This window comes from Lissotriton vulgaris, chromosome 5 (genome assembly GCF_964263255.1).
Source record: "Lissotriton vulgaris chromosome 5, aLisVul1.2, whole genome shotgun sequence".
Lineage (NCBI taxonomy): Eukaryota > Metazoa > Chordata > Amphibia > Caudata > Salamandridae > Lissotriton > Lissotriton vulgaris.
The window spans coordinates 1,561,866,746-1,561,887,140 of NC_141693.1; the positions used below are offsets into that span (position 1 = coordinate 1,561,866,746).

Consider the following 20,395-nt stretch of genomic DNA (forward strand, 5'->3'; position numbering starts at 1 on the left):
CTGATGACACGCAGATCTACATCAAAATCTCATCTCTCAAGGAGGTTCTCTCCCTGAATGAGGCCCTGAAGCAGACCGTACAATGGCTCGAATTCAATCAACTCAAACTCAATGCAAAGAAAACGGAATTTCTTCTCATTTCCCCTCCTAAAACCGACCCTGAAACTCAGACTTGGATTAATGCCATCACAGCCTTAAACTGTCCTCCGACCATCTTGAACTCGTCCAAATCGCTGGGAGTAACCTTTGACTGCAACTTGAACATGCGAAACCACATCAGCTCGATGGCCAAATCTGACAGATTCCACCTGAGCTATCTATGGCAACTGAAACCCTTCCTGAACGCTCCCGACATAAAAATGGCAATCCAAGCACTAGTCCTTTCTAAATTGGAATATGGTTGCTCCACCCTCTCTGGCTTACAGAAGATCGCGCTAGCACCATTACAAGCCTGCCTCAATGCGGCCGCCAGACTAGTCACCGGCACAAGGAAATTTGATCACATTTCCCCACACTTGAAAATGCTGAACTGACTTCCTCTCGAGGCCAGAATACAGCTTAAGCTGGCATGCACAAGGCCTTATACTCGAACTCCCTGCATATCTGTCGCAGAAACTTGTGTTATCGGGCGGAATCAGAAACTCACGGTCCGCCAGAGACCTCCTACTCCAGCCTGCACGCTTTCGGAAAAAAAAACTTATAATCGAGCGTTCACTGGGGCTGCGCCAAGAATATGGAACTCCCTCCCACCCGAAATCAGAAGAATCCCCTCTGTTGCACGTTTCAAAAAGGAGGCCAAATCCTTCCTCATGAGTAAAACCGTCTAAACCCTGTCCCATAACCCCACAGAGACTATTACCTCCTTCCGTCGACCTTTCCCCCCACCGTGAAACCGGGGACCTACCTTCAGCAACTATAATGTTAACCATACTTGTATCCTTCCTCCCTCCGCTGTCCTATGCTATTGTAATGCTAACTGTACCTTGTGTTCCTTGCTTCCCCTTGTACTCCCATGATTCCATTTCTATTGTACAACTCCTTGACTATGTAAAACTCTCTGATACTCTAACGGGTCAGGTTTGCGCTCTATAAAACACAAAATTAAATAAATAAATAAGTAAATAATAGCATGGGTGCTCTACAGATATCCTTTGTGCACAAGTGGGCAACTCGCTAAGCAGGTAGGAGTGGGATTACCCTTATCCACAGAGGACTCAGGTGTTAAAGACTTGCAAGTCCATAGCTTTCCTTGATTAATGTGAATGTGTTTGTGTGTACATGCATGTGTGTGTGTGTGTGTGGTCAGAAATTAGACTCCAAAAGAATACGAGTCACAAGAAATGTGTACACTAACACAACCACCATCTCCCAGTCCTCCACAGCGTTATTCCAAATGCTTAGTCATACCAACATATAACATTGACCACACCTATACAAATAATTCATTGTTCTCAGAAACACAACTCATTTCAAGATTTATCAAGGATGGAAGTTAAGGTTGACATACAACAGTAGGGCGGGGTCACATGATAAAGGCAGCACCTTTCCCTAGGAATTTCTTATTTTTTTTATGTTTTATGGTGAAATCACTATCAACATATAAGTAAACCTGAATTCTCTTTTCCCTTTGTTTTTAAAGGCATGTATTTATAAAAAAACACTGAAATGTGACGATTATGTTAAGCTCCACAATCCATTACAGCCAAGCAAACCATAACTCACGCACCAAATACAATACACATTACCTCACCATTGGTGTGACAGATGCAATTAGAAATGATCTCACAGATCAGAACACACATCACATTACTAGTAATACTATCAATGACTATAGTATTATTTATTAGTTTCAGTAGCTGTTTTTATTTATGGAGGGGCTTGCAAGTGTTGTTACTTATTGGTATCATTATTATGAGGTCATAAATACTGCATTTTGAGTACAAGTTATTGTTTACATGCATATTATGGATTGTCATCATTGGAGAGTTGAAATGGTTTTTAGGTTTTGTTTTTAAGCATAATTTCACTTTAACTGTGTTTTTAAAGTGAATATCAGAGGTTTTTCAAGCATGTGTATAGGTATTAGGACTATTCCTAACCAAAACTTCATTCTACCTGTAGTGAATTTAAGGACTTATTTAATGATATGCTACATCCAACTTCTTTGAAATTATTCTTTTGATCACTGCACACGACCTTTGGTCACGCCATGCACTCCACCCACTGCAGGCAGTCAACCACTGCTGCACTTGGCTTTCATAGCAGCAGGGGGTTCATAGCCCAGCACCTGACTGTCACCAGGTTTAGCAGTGGATGCACCCAACCTTCCATGGGCATCTCTGTGGCTGCAAATCATTTATCAGTTTGCAACTCCCTATTGATTCGCAAAAGAAAAACTGTCCCATTGGAATAGATTTGCTTTTGCGAATCATCTTGACGGCCTTAGGGTGGGATTACAATGTTTTTTTAAAAACAGCACCGGTCTCTTTAATGGAGATGGGTTGCTTAAAAAAATATTTCCCATTTTCGAATGCAGAGGTGGATGCCTGCTGTGTTTTGAAGGCCTCAATTGCTGCATTCCCAGCTGTTTGGTCAAGCAGGACATGCTCATATGGAAGGCATTTCTGCGTGATTTCAATGGTAGGGTGGTGTGGCCTAGCCCACCCATGTCCAGTCCCCAGATGGGGTTCATGACTGATGCGGCGGGTAGCGAAGGGTTCGGTGCTATTCTAGGGACAGAATGGGTCACGCAGCGCTGGCCGGGCTGGTGGGTAGACTCAGGGATCACAAGCAACATGAGCTTCCTGGAGCTCTATCCCATCCTGGTGGCTCTGTCCGTCTGGCCTAAAAAATTGAGGGATCAGTCTGTGATATTTTGTTCAGACAACATGCCGGTGGTGGAGTGTATTAATAACCAAACGGCAAAATGATTCTGCGCTTACTAAAAGAGATTGTACTGCAATGCATGAAACTGAATTTACTCTTTAAAGCTATGCATGTGCCGGGTGTACTAAATCATGCAGCTGACGCACTCTCTCATTTCAAGATGTAGGTATTCAGGTCCCACCTCCCAGACGCAGCAGAGAACCCAACACATTTCCCAGAACAACTTTGGCAGCTTGGTGCCCCCAATTATCGGACCTCATGTTAGCTAGCCTAGCACCCAGGACCAGGAGAGCTTATGAAGTGGCGTTCTGGTCATATTGTCAGTTTTTGGGGGATAGTTGGGAACACTAATGGCATTACCCGGGGTCGGTGGTCGCTTATCAGAGGGACGAGGGACGCTCAATGGCGTTGTCTAGGCGTCATATTACAGCCATCTCCTTTTTTACAAAAATTAAGGACAAAGGGGACCCAACAGGTAATTTTGTAGTACGGAAGGCTCTGAAGGGGTGGCAGCGGTTACAAGAGGTGCAACCCAATTAGAGAAGACCCATAGGGTTGCAAACACTAGCTAAACAGTTGGAAGATCTGCACAAGTTTATAGTTCTGCAGGGGAAGCTATTCTGTTTCAAGCAGCATTTTGCCTGGCATTTTATGACACTTTCGGGGTAGGGGAGGTGGTGACAAGGAACAAAAGAGACTGGCAGGGGGACTGCAGGTGGGACTGCAGGTGGGACATGTCCAAATAAATGGGGACTCCCTACTGATTTCCTTACCAAGGTCTAAGACTGATCAGGAAGGCTGGGGTGAGGGCATAGTGCTCCACAGGGCGGTAGGTAGGGCATGCTGCCCAGTGGCCAGACTGGAGGCCTACATGCTGCAGAGAACGTGGGCCACAGCAGGGCCTCTTCTGGTACACGTAGATGGGTCACCCCTCACTGTATTCCAGTTCAAGAGGGTCATGGGTTTGGCTATGCGGTACACAGGCTTGGATTCAGCTAACTTTGGGACTCATTCCTTTAGGATTGGGGCTGCCACAGAAGCAGTGGCCAGGGGCTTTAAAGAAGAGCAGGTTAAAAGGATTGTTAAGTGGTCCTCTAAATGTTATAAGCGCTATGTGCCACTGCATGTGCTTTAGCCATTAGTAGGGCAATGCACTGATGGTTGGTTCTGTTTCCTAGTTATTTGCAGTTTCTTCATCCTGTGACTCAGGGGGGAAGCTTGCACCGGTTCATCATCACAGAGCAAGGATGTCACCTTGTCACTCAAGAGGACGGCAGATGACGGTTAACAAACGTACAACACAGCTCATGGCCCAAGTTCACTCTTGGGCCCAAGAAAAACAAGAAATCTGGATAATAGGTCACTCTTATGTCCGCCGTCTAATAGCTTGCTTTTCAGGGGCCCATTAGGCCAGGGAACGAAAATAGTGTTTCATGGTCAGGGGGGCTGCGCATTAGGCAATTCAGGGAGATGGTGAACCACGCGTTAAAAGAAAATAAGGGTCCACCTTTAATTTGGATCTTGCATTTGGGTAGGCATGACTTGGTACAACTGGGGCGGAGGGTGCTCATGGAGGAGCTGCTCACTGAGCTGGGATGGTTGGCGAGGAAGTGCTGCGGTGCTATGGTAGTCTGGTCTCACATGATTTCAAGGTTGCAGTGGAGAGGGGGGCGTCAGTATGAGCATTGAATCATGCGGTAAAGCTGATCAACAATAAGTTTGAGAAGTTGTTCAGGTCCACCAAACTGAAGTCTATAGGACATGGCTAGATCCGGGTTGATCAGTTCTTTTTGCAGGATGAGGTCGACCTCTCGTCAAAAGGGAATCAGGCATTCATGGAGGACATCCTAGCAAGGATGGAGGGCACAAAGCGCAGGACATGACCTCCTGGTGAGCTGAGCGGGAGACCAGATAGTCGGGCAACTATGCTGGCCTGTGGCGGTAAGGTCATGATTGGTAAGCATAGTCTTCGGTCCTTAGTGGCCAATACCATGGAACACCAGGGGCAGTGACAGCCGGTCGGTAGGCTGAAGGAGTACGGGGACAGGAGAGTCACTCTTTCCAGGAGGCTGGTCGGCCACCCTCACATGCGTATCAGGGCGCAAGAATGCAGAACTGCGGTCCCCGTTATGGAGTTAAGGCTCAGGGCCTAGGGAGGGCCAAGGGAAAATATCCGTCTGATAAGCTGTACCCCCTGCGCAAGCTTACTCCGGTAGAGTCTTTGTAGGATACCGGAATCTGGGGCTGCCAGTCATTGACCTTGCCATAGCCTCTAGCGGGGACACGCAGAAAGTGAAGTATATACATGTTTAGATTACGGCAGAAATGGCTATGTACAAGAAAAATGTTAAGGTTAGCCAAGTAACATCATGTATCTATCAATGTATCTGGACTTTTTGCGGAATTGTACATAATGTAAATAATAAGTAATATTTTTAATTATGTAATAAATACCATGGGGCACAGCCATTGGTTGCTCAGGGGAGGTGGGGCGCCGTGCCATCAATGCGCGCGGTGACCCCCCACCTCCTCCTTGCCCCGGGGACCGGCGCGACTGCCATAATGGCATGGTGGCATGCACAAGGTTCGCGCTAAGCCTTGCCCATGCTGCATTCACAGCCAATCTCAGGAGCTTATTTACAAGCCTCTTGCGCCGCCAGTTCGTCACTTTTAATATAGGAAAAAGTGACGTACCGGCGGCGCAAGAGGATTGTAAATAAGCTCCTCAGAGGGTTGCAAATTGCGATCTGCCTAATTAATATTATATAAGATTATTTTGTGAACTCCCCTGCAGCTTCTCAATTCGTGATTCAATCTATCAGTACATAGGTTGTATCACAAATTGGCCTTGCCATACGCAAAACACTTGTTAAGCAAATTGCACATCCCTGGTTTGTCAATGGGCAAAGTAGATCAAGCAATTAATTCCTAGTGTCAGTCGACAATAAAGTCCTTCTGGCAGCCCAGGAGTAAAGTTATTTTCAGTGATACCAGAGTCTTTCACTGGTGAAAAAATAACATGAAATTACAAGTGGGCGCTGGGGTTGTAAAAGGGTGGGTGGGAAGCATGGGTAGTGAAGAGAGACAGACTAAGAGATGCTTACCTCCTGCATCTGCTGGTACTCCTCTTTTAGCAGCCGCAGAGCTGTGTCTTTCTCCCACAGCTGCCTTTGCAGACGGATTTGACCCACATTGTCCTTGATGGTAGCCCTGCAGGACACAAACACCTTCACGAGGTTGAAGGAAACTCAGAGCACAGATGCATGGCATGCATTAAATATACTTTGGCAAACAAATAGAACATGGAATCAGGGTTTGGAATAATGTGTCACACCCAAGATGGAAAAAAGGAGACGGGCCAACAGAGTGCAGGGCATGACAGTCGTAGGCAGCGTAATGGTGTGATGCATAAAGAACGTTGTCACTCAAATGATGTGTTCTTAACTGCAGTAGTTAGATTGTGATGATGGTTGTAGGGCTGGGCATTGCCTCTCATTATTGGAGACCAGAACTTCTTTTTCATCATCAGAGGGAGAGTAAGGTGAAGACGGAAAGAAGAACAGAAATGTAGTTCAACAGTGATGGAGGGATAACGCTGTATAAAAAAGATCCTACAAGACTGAAATGAGGAGTTAGGAAGCGTAGGAGGGTCTAAGACTGAATAATCATATGGCAGAGATGAATGTACTGATGTCTTAGGAACTGAGATCTCAAATGCCAAATCCGGTATCCAGGTACTCTCCTGGTTTCAACCAAAGTGTTTTGACATCAGTTGTGGAAGATAAGAAAGATATTTTCAGGACATCTTCATCAGGACTGGGATGCTCCTCTATAGTCCATACTCTTCTCTCATATGAAGTCCTCTAAGCATATGTTTTGGTGAGTCCAACCTAACTATGGGGTCGATGTGCCATCCTGTCGGGGGACGGGACCGTCTGTCACAGGGGCAGAGGTCCCGTGCCTTGAATTAGGATGCACCCGCCACAGTGGCGGGTGCATCCAGCATTTTTAACATTGCGGTAGGCGGTGCTGAAAGCACCGCCCGCCGCAATGCTAAAATGCATGTTGTGCGTTTCAAAGCACAACATGACATGCACCGCGCGGTGCCTGCCATGTTGTATTTTGAAACGCAGGGGGGTACCATAGGTACCCCCGATGTGCTCCCCCCACCCCACCTTCACCCTGGGGGCCCGCAATGGGCCCCCATAGCAAAGACCCTATGCCTTTTCGTGGCGGCATTGCCGCCACAGAAAGGCATTGCCCACCGTACATCATAATATGGCTCGCGGTGTCTGATAGACACCGCCACCATATTAGACCTTTTCCGCCGTGGTCGCATGGCGACCGTGGTGGAAAAGCGGCGACGGTCTTCCCGTCTGCCGCGGTCCCCCGCCATTGTAATATGGCGGGAGGGAAATAGGTGGCACACGGGCACAGATTGCGGACGGATCGCCACCGCCTGCATGGCAGTAGCGATCCGTCCGCCATCCTAAACGGCCCCTATGTATGGGGTGATTTCTGTACTTTATTGCTTTGTGGATTAACAGTGGTGCTATTCTCTCAGGCTTGCTTGTTAGCCTTATTTAATGGCTTGACAAATCTCATGAGCTTTGCTTCTACAGCAGCAACTGTTTCCCGCTTACCCTTGCACAGCAGAGGTTCACTGGTCAGCATCATGATCCCATTTACCTGTGCTGGAAGTTAATCCACAATTCATCTATGCAGGATCAGACTAATTTATATTATATTCCTCAGTTTACAAAAAGAAAGAAATGGTGGCAGTGGAATTTAAAAAACAACCAGCACCTCCAATTTGTTTGCACTAATGTCAGTTACTAATCCTCTCTTTATAGGCGTGCTCTATGTCTTTTTTTACCGTGCCACCCACAGTATCACCTCAATACATTACAGAATCCTCTGCACTTATTGATACAATTTTCAAACATAGACAGAGCACAGCACAAATGAGTAAGCAGCTGATTGATCCCAAAGAGCAAAGTTAATTTAATACAGAATTTCAATAGAACATTCTGTTCAGCATATATTCTTCATGACGGTTGTTCCATAAATATAAATTTGTAATACAGCTACAGCCAGCCGACATGTGTTTTGTCGCTGTGCGCGACTTTTTCAAGGCTTTTAGACAATTTCAGTTCGATAGTTCAAAGTCTTCAAATACAATCAATCAGGGCCCACGTGATCTGGATATAATGGTCCAGAGACGGGATGGGAGGTTACAACACAGCACCTCTATAAGTAGATTTTTCCTTTTGACGAGCATCAGTATAATCGTCTAGTATACTTTCAGTGCGTCTGTTCAAAAGGTCCGGCGGTAGAGTGTAAAAAACATAGAACCTTCCCAGTGTTGGGAGAGTTCTGACAAAGTAGACGGGAGTAGTCCGATCCCCACCAGCCAAGCGAATCCAAATGTAGTCAATTCATCTATGAAGGATCACACTAATTTATACTATATTCCTCAGCTGAGGCAGAAACGCGTTAACCCGGAGAGTACATACAATAAAGAGTGGATTTATCCTGTGACCACAAATAGATAAAGGACTAATAGTGGACTACATAAAAAAAACCTTAGAATCTTCCAGGAGGAGTGCATGGCTGTACTATTGACTCTCTAAAAGGAAGCGGGCTCAACTCACTGATCCTCTAATAAAAATACATTTTTAATTATGTACTGAATGTGTTTTTATATTTGACATGCAAAGCACCAATTTCCCATTCTGGCTGAACGACTTGGGATGGCTTGCTATCACAGAAGCAGTGTGAGCAATTTTTTATAAAATATTTTTTCTTTTCAAAAGATAATTTTCAATGTTGGATTATCTATTGACCTGCAATATTAGAAGTAGAATGACAATAACGTTATTAGTTAATAAAAAACTCCTGAAGTTGAAAAAGGTCTCTAGGTAAGTGTATACAAGCCAAGTAATCATTCAAGTCATGGGCTATTGTTTGCTTAAAATGTTATTTCAGATACTGCCCCGACTATTCTTACAGGGTACCAACCTTCAAAATATTTTCGATTTGCACGTCACTAACATAAATTGCAGGACCACCTACAGCTCTTTCCACTTTCTTAGCACTAGGCTTTTCACCAACTTGTGAAAGGATAACCTTTGATTCGTAGATTGATTAAACTGTCCTCGGATGCTCACTGAAGCTCTTCCTCTGAAAAATCCAGATTTACACTGAGTTACTGCTTCTTTCAAAAGTAATTTCTTTTAGTCAGCTGGCTTTGTTGAGATGCTTGGCTTGTGAGAATGCTTCCTCTTATGCTGCTTTATGAGCTCCTTCAGGGTGGCTCGTGCTGTGTGTGGCATTGCCAACACCTAGGCAGTCAGCATCAGCCAAACATATAATTATGGTTTGCACAGCCATCATTTTCCCAGTTCCATTCAGTGTGACCTGGAACCAAGCAGGTCAAGTATAGTGGTGTGTTCAATATTCGTGGAAACCAGCTCAAGCTGGCAAAATGGGTTGTTTCGCCTTACGCAAGCTCCATCCTTCACCTTTGCCATCGGCAGCCTTATTGCCCTCTGGTCATAGGGCCTTATTAGCCATCTACTTTTCGTACATCAGAATACCATTACCATTATAATTATTGTCCGACATATTTTTTACAAAATTTTCACCCATAATCGGTGTAGGAATTCTATTATCTCGAAAGGGGCAATACCTTTATAAAGGATATTTAGGGCTGTAGATATGCTAAATATATTTTGGTACCATACCCAATCCATCAAATTCCAGAATGGGAGATGTAGACTTGAAATGTTGTAGATGTGCTTGAAGTTACAACACTATTTTACCCACCGCACAACGCAAACTCACTAGTAGCATTGAGTAAACCAAGACATATGCTAGAGGGGGTGAGAGTGGTTTCTCCTTTCCACAGTTTACTGATGCCCTTTACTAATAAGTCAGCACAAAAACAAAAGTAAAAGTAATGGCAATCCCCTGTAAGGGATTAGGAGGGAGAAGGCACTTGTTTTGCGAATGGGAAGCATGAAAAATTAAGTTCTCTTCAGAATAGGTCCTATTAGTTTTCCTCCCTGTAAGAGTTGGTGAAAGGAAAACACATAGGGGAAGATTTATAAGCCCCCTGGGACACTTTTGCGCTGCAGTTGCATCACTTTTGTGACGCAACAGGGGCGTAAAAAATGCGGTAAATTCACAACGTGACACATCTAGGGAGAGGTGTCACGTTGTAAAGCCCTGCGTGACATTACACTTGCTTCAGGTATAATGTATGCAGGGTAGGCTTTCCCACGCAGCAAAGCCTTGTGAAAGTGACACAGTGAAAGGTGCAATATTTCACTGTGCGACTTTTAGGTTGCCAGTGAGTCAAAACCTTACGCCTGCTTGAAGCAGGCATGAGGAGTGACGCGGTGTATTGGGAAAAGGCAGCAACAAGCATTGCTGGTGTTGCATCGTGCTTGTGACACGACTCCAGCAATGTGTGACTTTTTCACCAACAGATGCGTCAGAATTTCTGACGCACCTGTCCATCCTTGCGCCGTAGTGCGCCGTATTGTATATAAAGCGCATCTATAGTGGCGCAAGGGTTTTTCACGCAGGTGCAGGGAAACTGACGCATCTGTACAGATGCGTCAGTTTCTTCTAAATCTTCCCCAGTGTTTATGGGCATGCACAAGATCATGATGGCTGTGTGTATGGAGTTGCTATCACAGTTCATTTAATAAGGAATGGGACATGGAAGTGGTAATGCGCTAAGGATATACTTCATGGATGTGATAAAATGGTCAGGATAAATAATGCAAGAGTTTGGTTTCTTGATGTGGTAAAGGTGAATGCAATAGACGAACCAAAGACTTAGGCTGTGTATGTGATATTGTGAAATGGATAACAGACCACAGATTGAAGGTGTTGAGACAGAATATCGAGTTGGAAATGTCGACATCACATCATGATTCAGAAATATCATCAGCAAGAATATTGTGGTCAAGAATATCGAATTTAAGGTAAGAAATATCGTTGTTAAAAATATAGAAGTCATTAATATTGTTTGCAAAAATATAGTTTTTTAAAATATCGATTTTTTAATTAGTGTTATGTATTTTAATGTATATTGTAAATGTATGCGATGTTTGTTTTTTGTATATTATTGTATAATATTGTGTCTGTTTTCTCTTATATGAATATATGTGTTGAATTTTTTGTAGTTATTAATTTTATTTTAATTACATTTTGCATATTTTAGCTCCCTAGCGGGTTGTGGGTTTACAGGGGAATAGGGTGGGAAGTAATTTAATTATAAAAAATTAATGATTATTTATTTATTTATTTAATTTAGATTTTATAGTTTTACTTTGGGAAGTAATTCCTTTGTGATTAATTATTAATTGGTTGTTAAATAATATTAAATAATGAATTGAGAAATAATTATGGTAATTGTGTAATTATTTTTGGGTACGGGTGTATAGGGGTAACAGGTTGTGATTAATTTATTCTTCATTAATTAATAATTAGTTGTTAATATATATTAACTAATTAATTGATAATTAATTATGGTAATTATGTGATTTTTTTAGGTGTGAGTTGTGGGGTTTATGGGGTAAAGCACGGAGAAGTCATTTATTTTTAATTAATAATTCGTACTTAATTAATATTATTTATTTGATGGAAAATTAATTATGAAACTCGTGTAATTAATTTAAGGTGTGGGTTGTGGGGTTTATAGAGGTAAAGGGTGGGAAGTAATTCATGTTCAATTAATTAATAATTAGCTATTAGTTTATATTAACTAATTACTTGATAATAAATTACAGTAATTGTGTGTTTTTTGTTTTTAGGTGTGGGTTATGGGTTAAAGGGGGAAGTAATTTATTTTTAAATAATTAATAATTAGTTCTTAATATTGATTATTTAATTGAAAATTAAATATGGAATTTGCATAATTAATTTTAGGTAGGGGTAAGGTGTGGGAAGTAATTTATGTTAATTAATTAATGAAAAGTTGATCATAATGTTAATTAATTAATGGATATTTGAGTAGGGTAGTTGTTTATATTTTTTTGTGTTTGTGTTTTATTTTTTTTAGGGGTAAAGGGTGGGGAGTAAATTAATTTTACTTACTTTAAAATTAGTTTCTATATATTATTTTTTTTTTTAATTGAAAATAAGTTTTAATTGTGTAATTAATTTTGTTAAAGTTTAATTTTACCAGTGGTTTGTGGGGATTATAGGGGTAAAGTGTGGAAGGTTTATACATTTTTATGAGTTTTAATTTGTTTTTAACTAATAATACTTCTTTAAATGGTAATTAGTTATATTATATATGTAACTCAATTTTTTTATAAAATTTCGATGTGGGTTATGAATTGTGTGGTGTTATAGAGCAGAAAATGAAAAAAAGTACATTTATGTAATAATGAATGTTTTTGATTCTAAATAATTTCTAATTAAAAATATTTTTTAGTTTGAAAATTATTTTATATTTTATTAAATATAACATTTGTAGTTATTTGTCATATGCATTTAACGTATGTTTTTTTAAAATTGGCAATATATGATATATTTGTATTTTTTATATATTTATATCTGTTTTGATTTATTTACTTTTTTAAATACTTTTGTTTTTAATAATTTGTATGTTTTTACCTTTGAACTGACGAGTTAGAATATGAATTGTTACCCCTTTGCAATCCAACAATTTCCCACTGTTGCACTGATTGGAGTGGGAATAATACATTTTATCTTGCCACTATCCAACACGTTACCTACTGTTGTACTCACTGGAGTGGGAATAGTATATTTTACCCCTCCGCTATCCAACACTTTCCCTACTGTAGCACTTATTGGAGTGGGAATAGAAATTTGTATCCCTACGCAATTCAACACTTTCCCTACTGTTGCACTGACTGGAGTGGTAATAGTAAATTTTACCTCTCCACTAGCCAACACTTTCTGTACTGTTACACTCATTGGAGTGGGAATAGTATTTTTTACCCCTTCTCTATCCAACATTTTCCTTATTTTTGTACTCACTGGAGTAGGAATAGTAAGTTTTACTCCTCCGCTATCCAACACTTTCCCTACTGTTGCACTCATTGGAGTGGGAATAGTACATTTTATCCTGCCACTATCCAACACTTTCCCTACTGTTGCACTCACTGCTGTTGCACTCACTAGAGTGGGACTAGTAAGTTTTACCACTCTGCTATCCAACACTTTCCCTACTGTTGCACTCATTGGAGTGGGAATAGTACGTTTTACCCCTCAGCTATCCAGCACTTTCCCTACTATTACAGTCACTGTAGTGGGAATAGTAAGCTTTACCCATCCGCTGTCGAACACTTTCCCTACTGTTGTACTAACTGGGGTGGGAAAAGTAATTTTTACCCCTACGCAATCCGACACTTTGCCTACTGTTGCACTGACCAGGGTGGGAATAGTAAGTTTTACCCCGCCGTTATCCAACAGTTTCTCTACTGTAGCACTCACTGGAGTGGGAATAGTCATTTTTACCCCTGTACTATCCAACACGTTCCCTGCTGTTGCAGTCACTGGAGTGGGAATAGTCATTTTTACCTCTCCGCTATCCAAGACTTTCCCTACTGTTGCACTCACTGGAGTGGGAATAGTAATTCTTACCCCTCCGTTATCCAACACTTTCCCCACTGTTACACTGACTGGACTGGTTAACTTAATTTTAAAGATTTTCAAATAGTTTAATGTTTTCATTTATAATATAATGTTGTTTTAAAAAAATATATGTATTTATTTCTAAATGTGCATATTCTTATATAATTTTGAAATTAGAAAATAAATTCAAATTAATAGTTTAATAATTGTTTTAATGTAAATATATATATATATATATTGATCAATATGTTTGTGTGTTTACATTATTTTAAATTAAGTTTATTTGTTATATTTCTTAAAAATGTATATTAAATCTACTTTATTTTAAACAAATCTAATATTTTATATATCTCATATTTCATATTTTATTTTATAGATATATATGTATATATATATATATATATATATATATATATATATATATATATATATATATATATATATATATATATACATCGATATTTTGTACAACTATATTTTTAATATTGATATTTTCTCTCTCAATAGTTTTGTACTTACCTGTTTAAGTATAGGGAGTCAATATTTTTGCATTCTATATTTTTGTATCGATATTTTGTACTACTACAATTTTTACATTGATATTCTGTCAGTGAACCAGATTGAAGACAAAGGTCAGAATCAGTACCTGTGTTCTTCTGCCTGTTGATCCACAGCCCGCAGGTTTGAAAATGTTGAGTCTTTCTGTGAAGTCGATGAAGGCTCCAGCTCTGCCATCCTCACGTTCTGGGTTTGAACCACCCGGGCCCTGCAGGGAGTGAATGTTCTTGTGATGATTGTACACTGTGCCTTCCAGACGCCAGCATTTACCCCCATTATATTAGATTAATTTATATTACTAATATCAGGTAGAGTTTTTTATAAAGAGCTGGATTCACCCTATTTTTAGATCACTGGTCTTAAAATCCCTATCACTGTTAATCTTTATATTCATAACTATTACAATAATATCTTTACACCTGAGAAAGCTTATGTCATTGATTCTCTTGTGGATGAATAGGAATCGCTTTGTTGGAAGAAAGAATATGATTGTGGAGAAGTGTGGCTCAGGGGTTAGAGGCTGCAGACCTGGAGCTTGAGTTTGGCCCTGGAACAGGTTCAATTCCCCGCCTGAGCAGGTCTTCGGCTAAAAAATTCCATGAACTTGTTAATTCTCGTTCCGGTGCCTTCTCGACTCATGGGTTCACACTCTGCGACTCTGGGCAATAGCTTGCATAATCTCCACAATGGCCCCTCGCGGCGGGATGCCTGGCTTTCACCTTGTGGATACCCTGCCAGGGTTATCTCACAGGGGGATACCAGGACGGGTTCCCTAAGCAAGCGTGGAGATGCCCCAGGGTAAGTCGTGTGCTATATAAGTTTCATTTCATTTCATTATTTTGTGGTTTGGGGGGGAGGGGTGGATTTTAACACACATATTTGTCCTTGCCCGTCATGGAATATATGTGAATATGTAGATAATCAGGGCAGGTCCCATTTTTGTCACAATGGGTATGGTGACAAACTAACTAATGCACTTTTTAATCTTGATATGGTTTTTGCCAATGAGGCCTCAGATCCACAGGTCCCTTTTGAGTGTACAGAAATGGGTAGAGATTGCAGCTCGATTATTGATTTTATTTTAGTACCTCGCGCTATCAGCTCCTCAATTACGAATTTTACAACTTCTATAAATGGCGTTGGTGACCACAACACCCTAAGCAAGGATATATTGTGCCCAGTTAAAGTTAAAAGTTATAATGTAACATTGTAATTTGCATCAATGATATAGATGTGGGCTCACATAATGGCTTCAGGCTCAAATGCAGTAATGCGCTGCCACAGGAATTTCTTTCAAATTTAGTGAAAACTATGTCCAAATGAACATATGTTTATATGATAATACTGTGAATAAGGACATTAAGAATTAATTTTAATCCATTGAAGACAATCTGACATGTAATTCGGGAAGATTCAGATTACACTAAAGCATTAAGAAATTTGAAAGAGGCAGCTAACAGATTACCTAGAGATAGTGATGAAGCAATGACCTGCAGGAGGGCTTACGAGACAGCACTGGCAAATAGGAAGAAGGAAATTAAATCTGAGTCCTAGGCAGCACTAATTAATGCAAGCAGATGTGCAGCAGATGCAAGCAGATGTAAAAATAGTTGTGCATTTCGTCAAATTTTTATGTATCAACGGGAGAGGTAGGGCTCGAGTCAACACTCCTGTGCCCCTAAGGTTATATCGAAAACAACAAAGGAGTGCTTAAGTGTAACTTAAAAAACCCATAAACCCAAGAACAATATGAAAAGGTTATAACAGTGACAGTTTATTCCTGGACCCCAACCTTGCTCAGGTAATTCTGTGTATTTAGCATGCCTGTCCCTAATAGTCAGGAGGCGTCCACCCTGTGGCCAGGGATGACTATGTCCAACAGGGCAAGGCAAACAGCCTTTTGTTTAGAAGGACCCTCACTCACCACTAGTTGGTGACATGCTTCGTCATCGGGTCCCCGCTGGGGTGACCGAATGCCGCCCCAGCGTGATACAACGCCTGAGTTACAGCGGAGCGGGTTTGGTGGGGAGTGTACTAGTGATTAAACTCAAATGTGTGTGCAGAAAGATTGAGTGCAAAATTAAAAAATACTGGGTTAAAGCCCAAACAAAATATTTAATGCAGGCTAACCCGTATTAGGGTTAAAAACGTGAATGTCGGACAACCAATGGTACTGTATTAGGTGACCTGTGTCCTTAATTACAACAACTGGTCAACATGTTTCTGCTGTCAAAAAAGCGGGATCGCGCAGCATTCGTCAGGACCACACTAAATGGCACTCCAGGGGTATGCACGCTCTAAGGTACATCCTCCCGTGAGGCACTTATGTGAAAAATACAAAAATTTGTTAAAAAGAAGAAATTACTCACGGTTATTAACCGTGGCGGCGCACTGTGGAGTTCAGTCGCCTAAAGGTACGAATTTCAAAAAACTCGTAGACTTCCTGGATCAGGACAGCGTTGGGCAATGTTCACGCTGCGTCTTTCACGCCTGCGACTCCCCGCCCAGCACCTACTTCAAGGGACCGCCGTCTGCCCGGAAAGACGGGTTGGCCTGCATTAAATATTTTGTTTGGGCTTTAACCCAGTATTTTTTAACTCAGGCGTTGTAGCATGCTGGGGCGGCATTCGGTCACCCCAGCGGGGACCCGATGATGAAGCATGTCACCAACTAGTGGTGAGTGAGGGTCCTTCTAAACAAAAGGCTGTTTGCCTTGCCCTGTTGGACATAGTCATCCCTGGCCACAGGGTGGACGCCTCCTGACTATTAGGGACAGGCATGCTAAATACACAGAATTACCTGAGCAAGGTTGGGGTCCAGGAATAAACTGTCACTGTTATAACCTTTTCATATTGTTCTTGGGTTTATGGGTTTTTTAAGTTACACTTAAGCACTCCTTTGTTGTTTTCGACATTTCGTCAAATTGTCAATAGTCCCTTTTTAGGGCTCGCCTGATCCAGCGCATGCGCTGCTCTGGTGAGACATTTAGTAACTGGGAGTTTTAAAAATGCTACCCACAGGCTTTTGCCGTCCACCAGCTTGTTATTACGCGCACAAGCGCGCACGACGTTCACAGCTGCCATCTGGCTTTCTCTAATGGCTCATTAAGCCTTAAAGCCCGTGAGTGAATCCCCTCCCCTACCCCTTCCCTTCTCCCACTCCCTCCTCGTTGTGATCACTTTCACTTTCCCACGCGTATGTTATTTTTTTTGTTGAAGTGAAGCGCAGCACAATGCTTGTTTTCAATTGCACTTTAAATGAATCCTGTTCACAGTGAGTAAACAACAGCGCTTGTTTTTTTTAAAATTGCACTTTAAACTAAGCCTGCTCACAGTGAGTAAACTACAGGGTCTGAGGCCAGGTCTGGTGTCCAAACAAACACGGTTACCCATTGTGCGTTACGTCTCATTGGGATCGCTTGATCTCTTGAATCTTTTGTCATGGCGTCATTCTCAAATCCTTCCAACGCTTATCTCACCCCAGACGGTCCTGACACACATTGCTGTCTATGCTTGCTGTACATTTTGGGTCCCCTGCGATGTCCAAATACCACACTGGGTTTTATTGCTTGAGAGGCCGACTCCCAACTATCCCACCATACGAGCCGCCACTCACATCCCTCTTTTGCTGCAGTCTGCACTATGCATGGCCCAGCTCTCCTGTGTGGTTCCTCAACAACTGAGCAACTTCGTGTCACTACAGGGGCTCTCGACGAGCGGAGGCGAGATAACGCTCACGTCTCCCAGTGCTCTGCGCTGCCGCAGCTCAGTACCCAGCCGGATCTCGGCCCGTATTTGTTTGCCTTCTTTCCATCTTCAGCATCTCACTAAGTAGCATCGCGTTTCGCCACAACTCGGTTCTTTGTTCTAAAGCCGATGAATCACCCCGATGAGGCCTGCTCTATCTGCCGCTCTGCTCGCCAGCGTGTGGCTTTTCCTTAAACTTGGACAGCTTTGGATTCCTTACCGCACACCGCTGCGGACACCATTTTGGAGAGCCTGCCATGAAGCAGTTTTAATGTTCACAAGTGCCAGCTCCCAGCTTTTCACTGCACTTCTTCGACCTGTCTGGCATCGGACCAGATATGACATCATTTGAGAGCGAAATTGCTTACTAATAGGCTGATTAAAAAACATGAACATGACGACTTTAGTAAACGCTATCGGAGATTGCTACCAGCGACACGACGTAACTGGGAGATGAGATCATGCATGAGCTCTTCTCCAATTTTTCGGGTGCTTGGACTTGTTACAGTTGAGTCTTTTAAAACCTATGAACTTCCAGAAGGGGAGATAATTTACGATAGTATGTAACCAGAGTGTAAGGTTTGAGAGAAGTTGCCACTCACTTCATTATGTTGGTCTTTATAAATTTCCATGGGTAAATGTGGCAGGAAGGAAGCAGGGAGTACAACACACAGTTCTGAGAAGCGGGGGTGTTTACTTTACACTACCCTTGTCCCACAGCTTAAGTGGCGACAGCTCCTCCTTCCTGGGCAGGGCACCTCGGGAGTTGCTGCTTTCACTTTTGCTTCGGATGTGGCTCTCTCGCCCAGCTCCTGCCCCTTCATGAAGTGTGCAGCGTATTTTCTTTAATTAACACAGTGTATATAGTGGTTCTTTTTGTTTTTAAAGCACAGCTCTTTACAGCTCTGCTGCCGGGCTCCCATTTCGTCTCCCAGCCAATACACGAGGAGCGCAGCATGTTTTCTTTAATAAACATGGCACCCGCCTTGAATCTGTTTTTTTTCTTCAGCACAACTCTCCTGCGGCCTCTTAACTACCCTTGAGTTGGCAGTTTATAATGCTGTCTGCTGCACTGCTGTCGGCTCTGCCAGCCTCAGATATTGACGTGAACTTGTGTCATCTTTCGTACACATGCAGAGTGAGCAATGTGCTTTGTTTAAAGTTGTGTGTGTTGTGTGCATGTATGTGTGGTGTGCGGATGTGTGTGTGCGCGTTTGTTGTGTGCCCTTTGTCATTGTTTTTCCGTCTTTCTCTCGCTCATTCGCTCATACTTTTCCCCGTGTGTGTTTGTTTTTTTCTCTTACTTTGGATCAAAGTCTATTAAGGACAAGCATTGGCATAGCCAATAAGTCTCGCCTTTGGGACCTTATAAGTGTTTAGCAATGCAACAGTTGATGTTGTTGCACCAAGAATATTGTGCTGCATAACTAAATACTTACAAGGTCCCAAAAGCGAGATCTATTGGCTATGCCACTGCTTGTTTTTAAATGAAGATGCTCCGTCAATAGTAGTTGTGCTTCCTCAAGAAAATTGGGTGCCACATTTCTCTAGTATTTATAACAAGGATTTATCTGACAGCAATGATGGAATCAGAGGTTAGGTAGGACACTCTGAACTTGGGAAAGGATCCATATAGTTTGTTTCTACTTTAGAAGAGATAATTGAAGCTATTAATGGTTCACATAGTGGAAAGGCCCTGGGACCAAACTGGCTGCCAGCTGATTCCATTTAAAGTAATATGGAATTGTGGGGCCACTACTTACAAATGTCTTTATAGCGATTTGCGGAACACACCCTCTTGAATCCTGGTCTACCTTCATGATCATTGCAATCTATAAATGGGGAATAGGGGAGACCTAATATGTTAGCGTCCAATCTCTCTGTTGAACGCAATGTCCCAGGGAGAATAATTCTTGAATGTCTGGAGGATTGGGCTGAGGCAAACTCTGTGATGTCAATGAACCAATATGGATTTAGAAAGAGGGTAGGTACGGTTGAGCAGTCCTTAAATTAAAATGTACTGTTTGGTAAATATGTTTTAGCAAGGATAGGTCGTATTTATTTGGCATTTATGGACCTTTCCACTGCCTTTGATTGTGTTAATCATGTTAAATTATGGAATCTAATAACTGAGACCTCTATCTTTCGGAATTTTACTAGGCACCTCAATGCAAACGTTAAGACCAGAATTAGGTTTGGATGATTTTGATAGTAAACGGGGTCAGACAGGACTGCGTTTTGGCCTCCTTTTTATTTACCCTGTACATTAACAAACTTTAACAGGTTTTTGGCAGAGAAAGGACTTGATGTTCCACAGTTTGGTCAAAAAGCTAAATCAATCTTATAATACGCGGATGACTCCTGGCAAGTATCCTATTGGTTTACAGAAATTGATTAACCATTTTGTGGACTACATGGCTGGGCTAAATTTAAGAGTTAATATATCTAAAAGCTTCATTATGAAATGTGGCAGTAAGGCTGGCAAAGGTACTCAACTTAGAATAGGTGATACTAAGCTAAGGATCTCTCCTACATTTTCCTATTTGAGTTTACTATTTGATGCTCAAAGCTCATAGAAATAGCTT

At 41.9% G+C, this 20,395-nt stretch overlaps 1 protein-coding gene across 1 annotated transcript in view; it reads right to left on the reverse strand.

The window, feature by feature from the left end:
- The window catches only part of LOC147715158 (X-linked retinitis pigmentosa GTPase regulator-interacting protein 1-like), a 306,245-nt gene that overhangs the window by 197,161 nt on the left and 88,689 nt on the right, over window positions 1–20,395 (reverse strand). The window contains exons 6-7 of the mRNA XM_086920416.1: window positions 14,153–14,272; window positions 5,991–6,096 (exon numbers count right to left, since the gene is read on the reverse strand). Of these exons, the coding sequence (XP_086776542.1) occupies window positions 5,991–6,096; window positions 14,153–14,272 (226 nt within the window). The remainder of the gene's footprint in view (window positions 1–5,990; window positions 6,097–14,152; window positions 14,273–20,395) is intronic.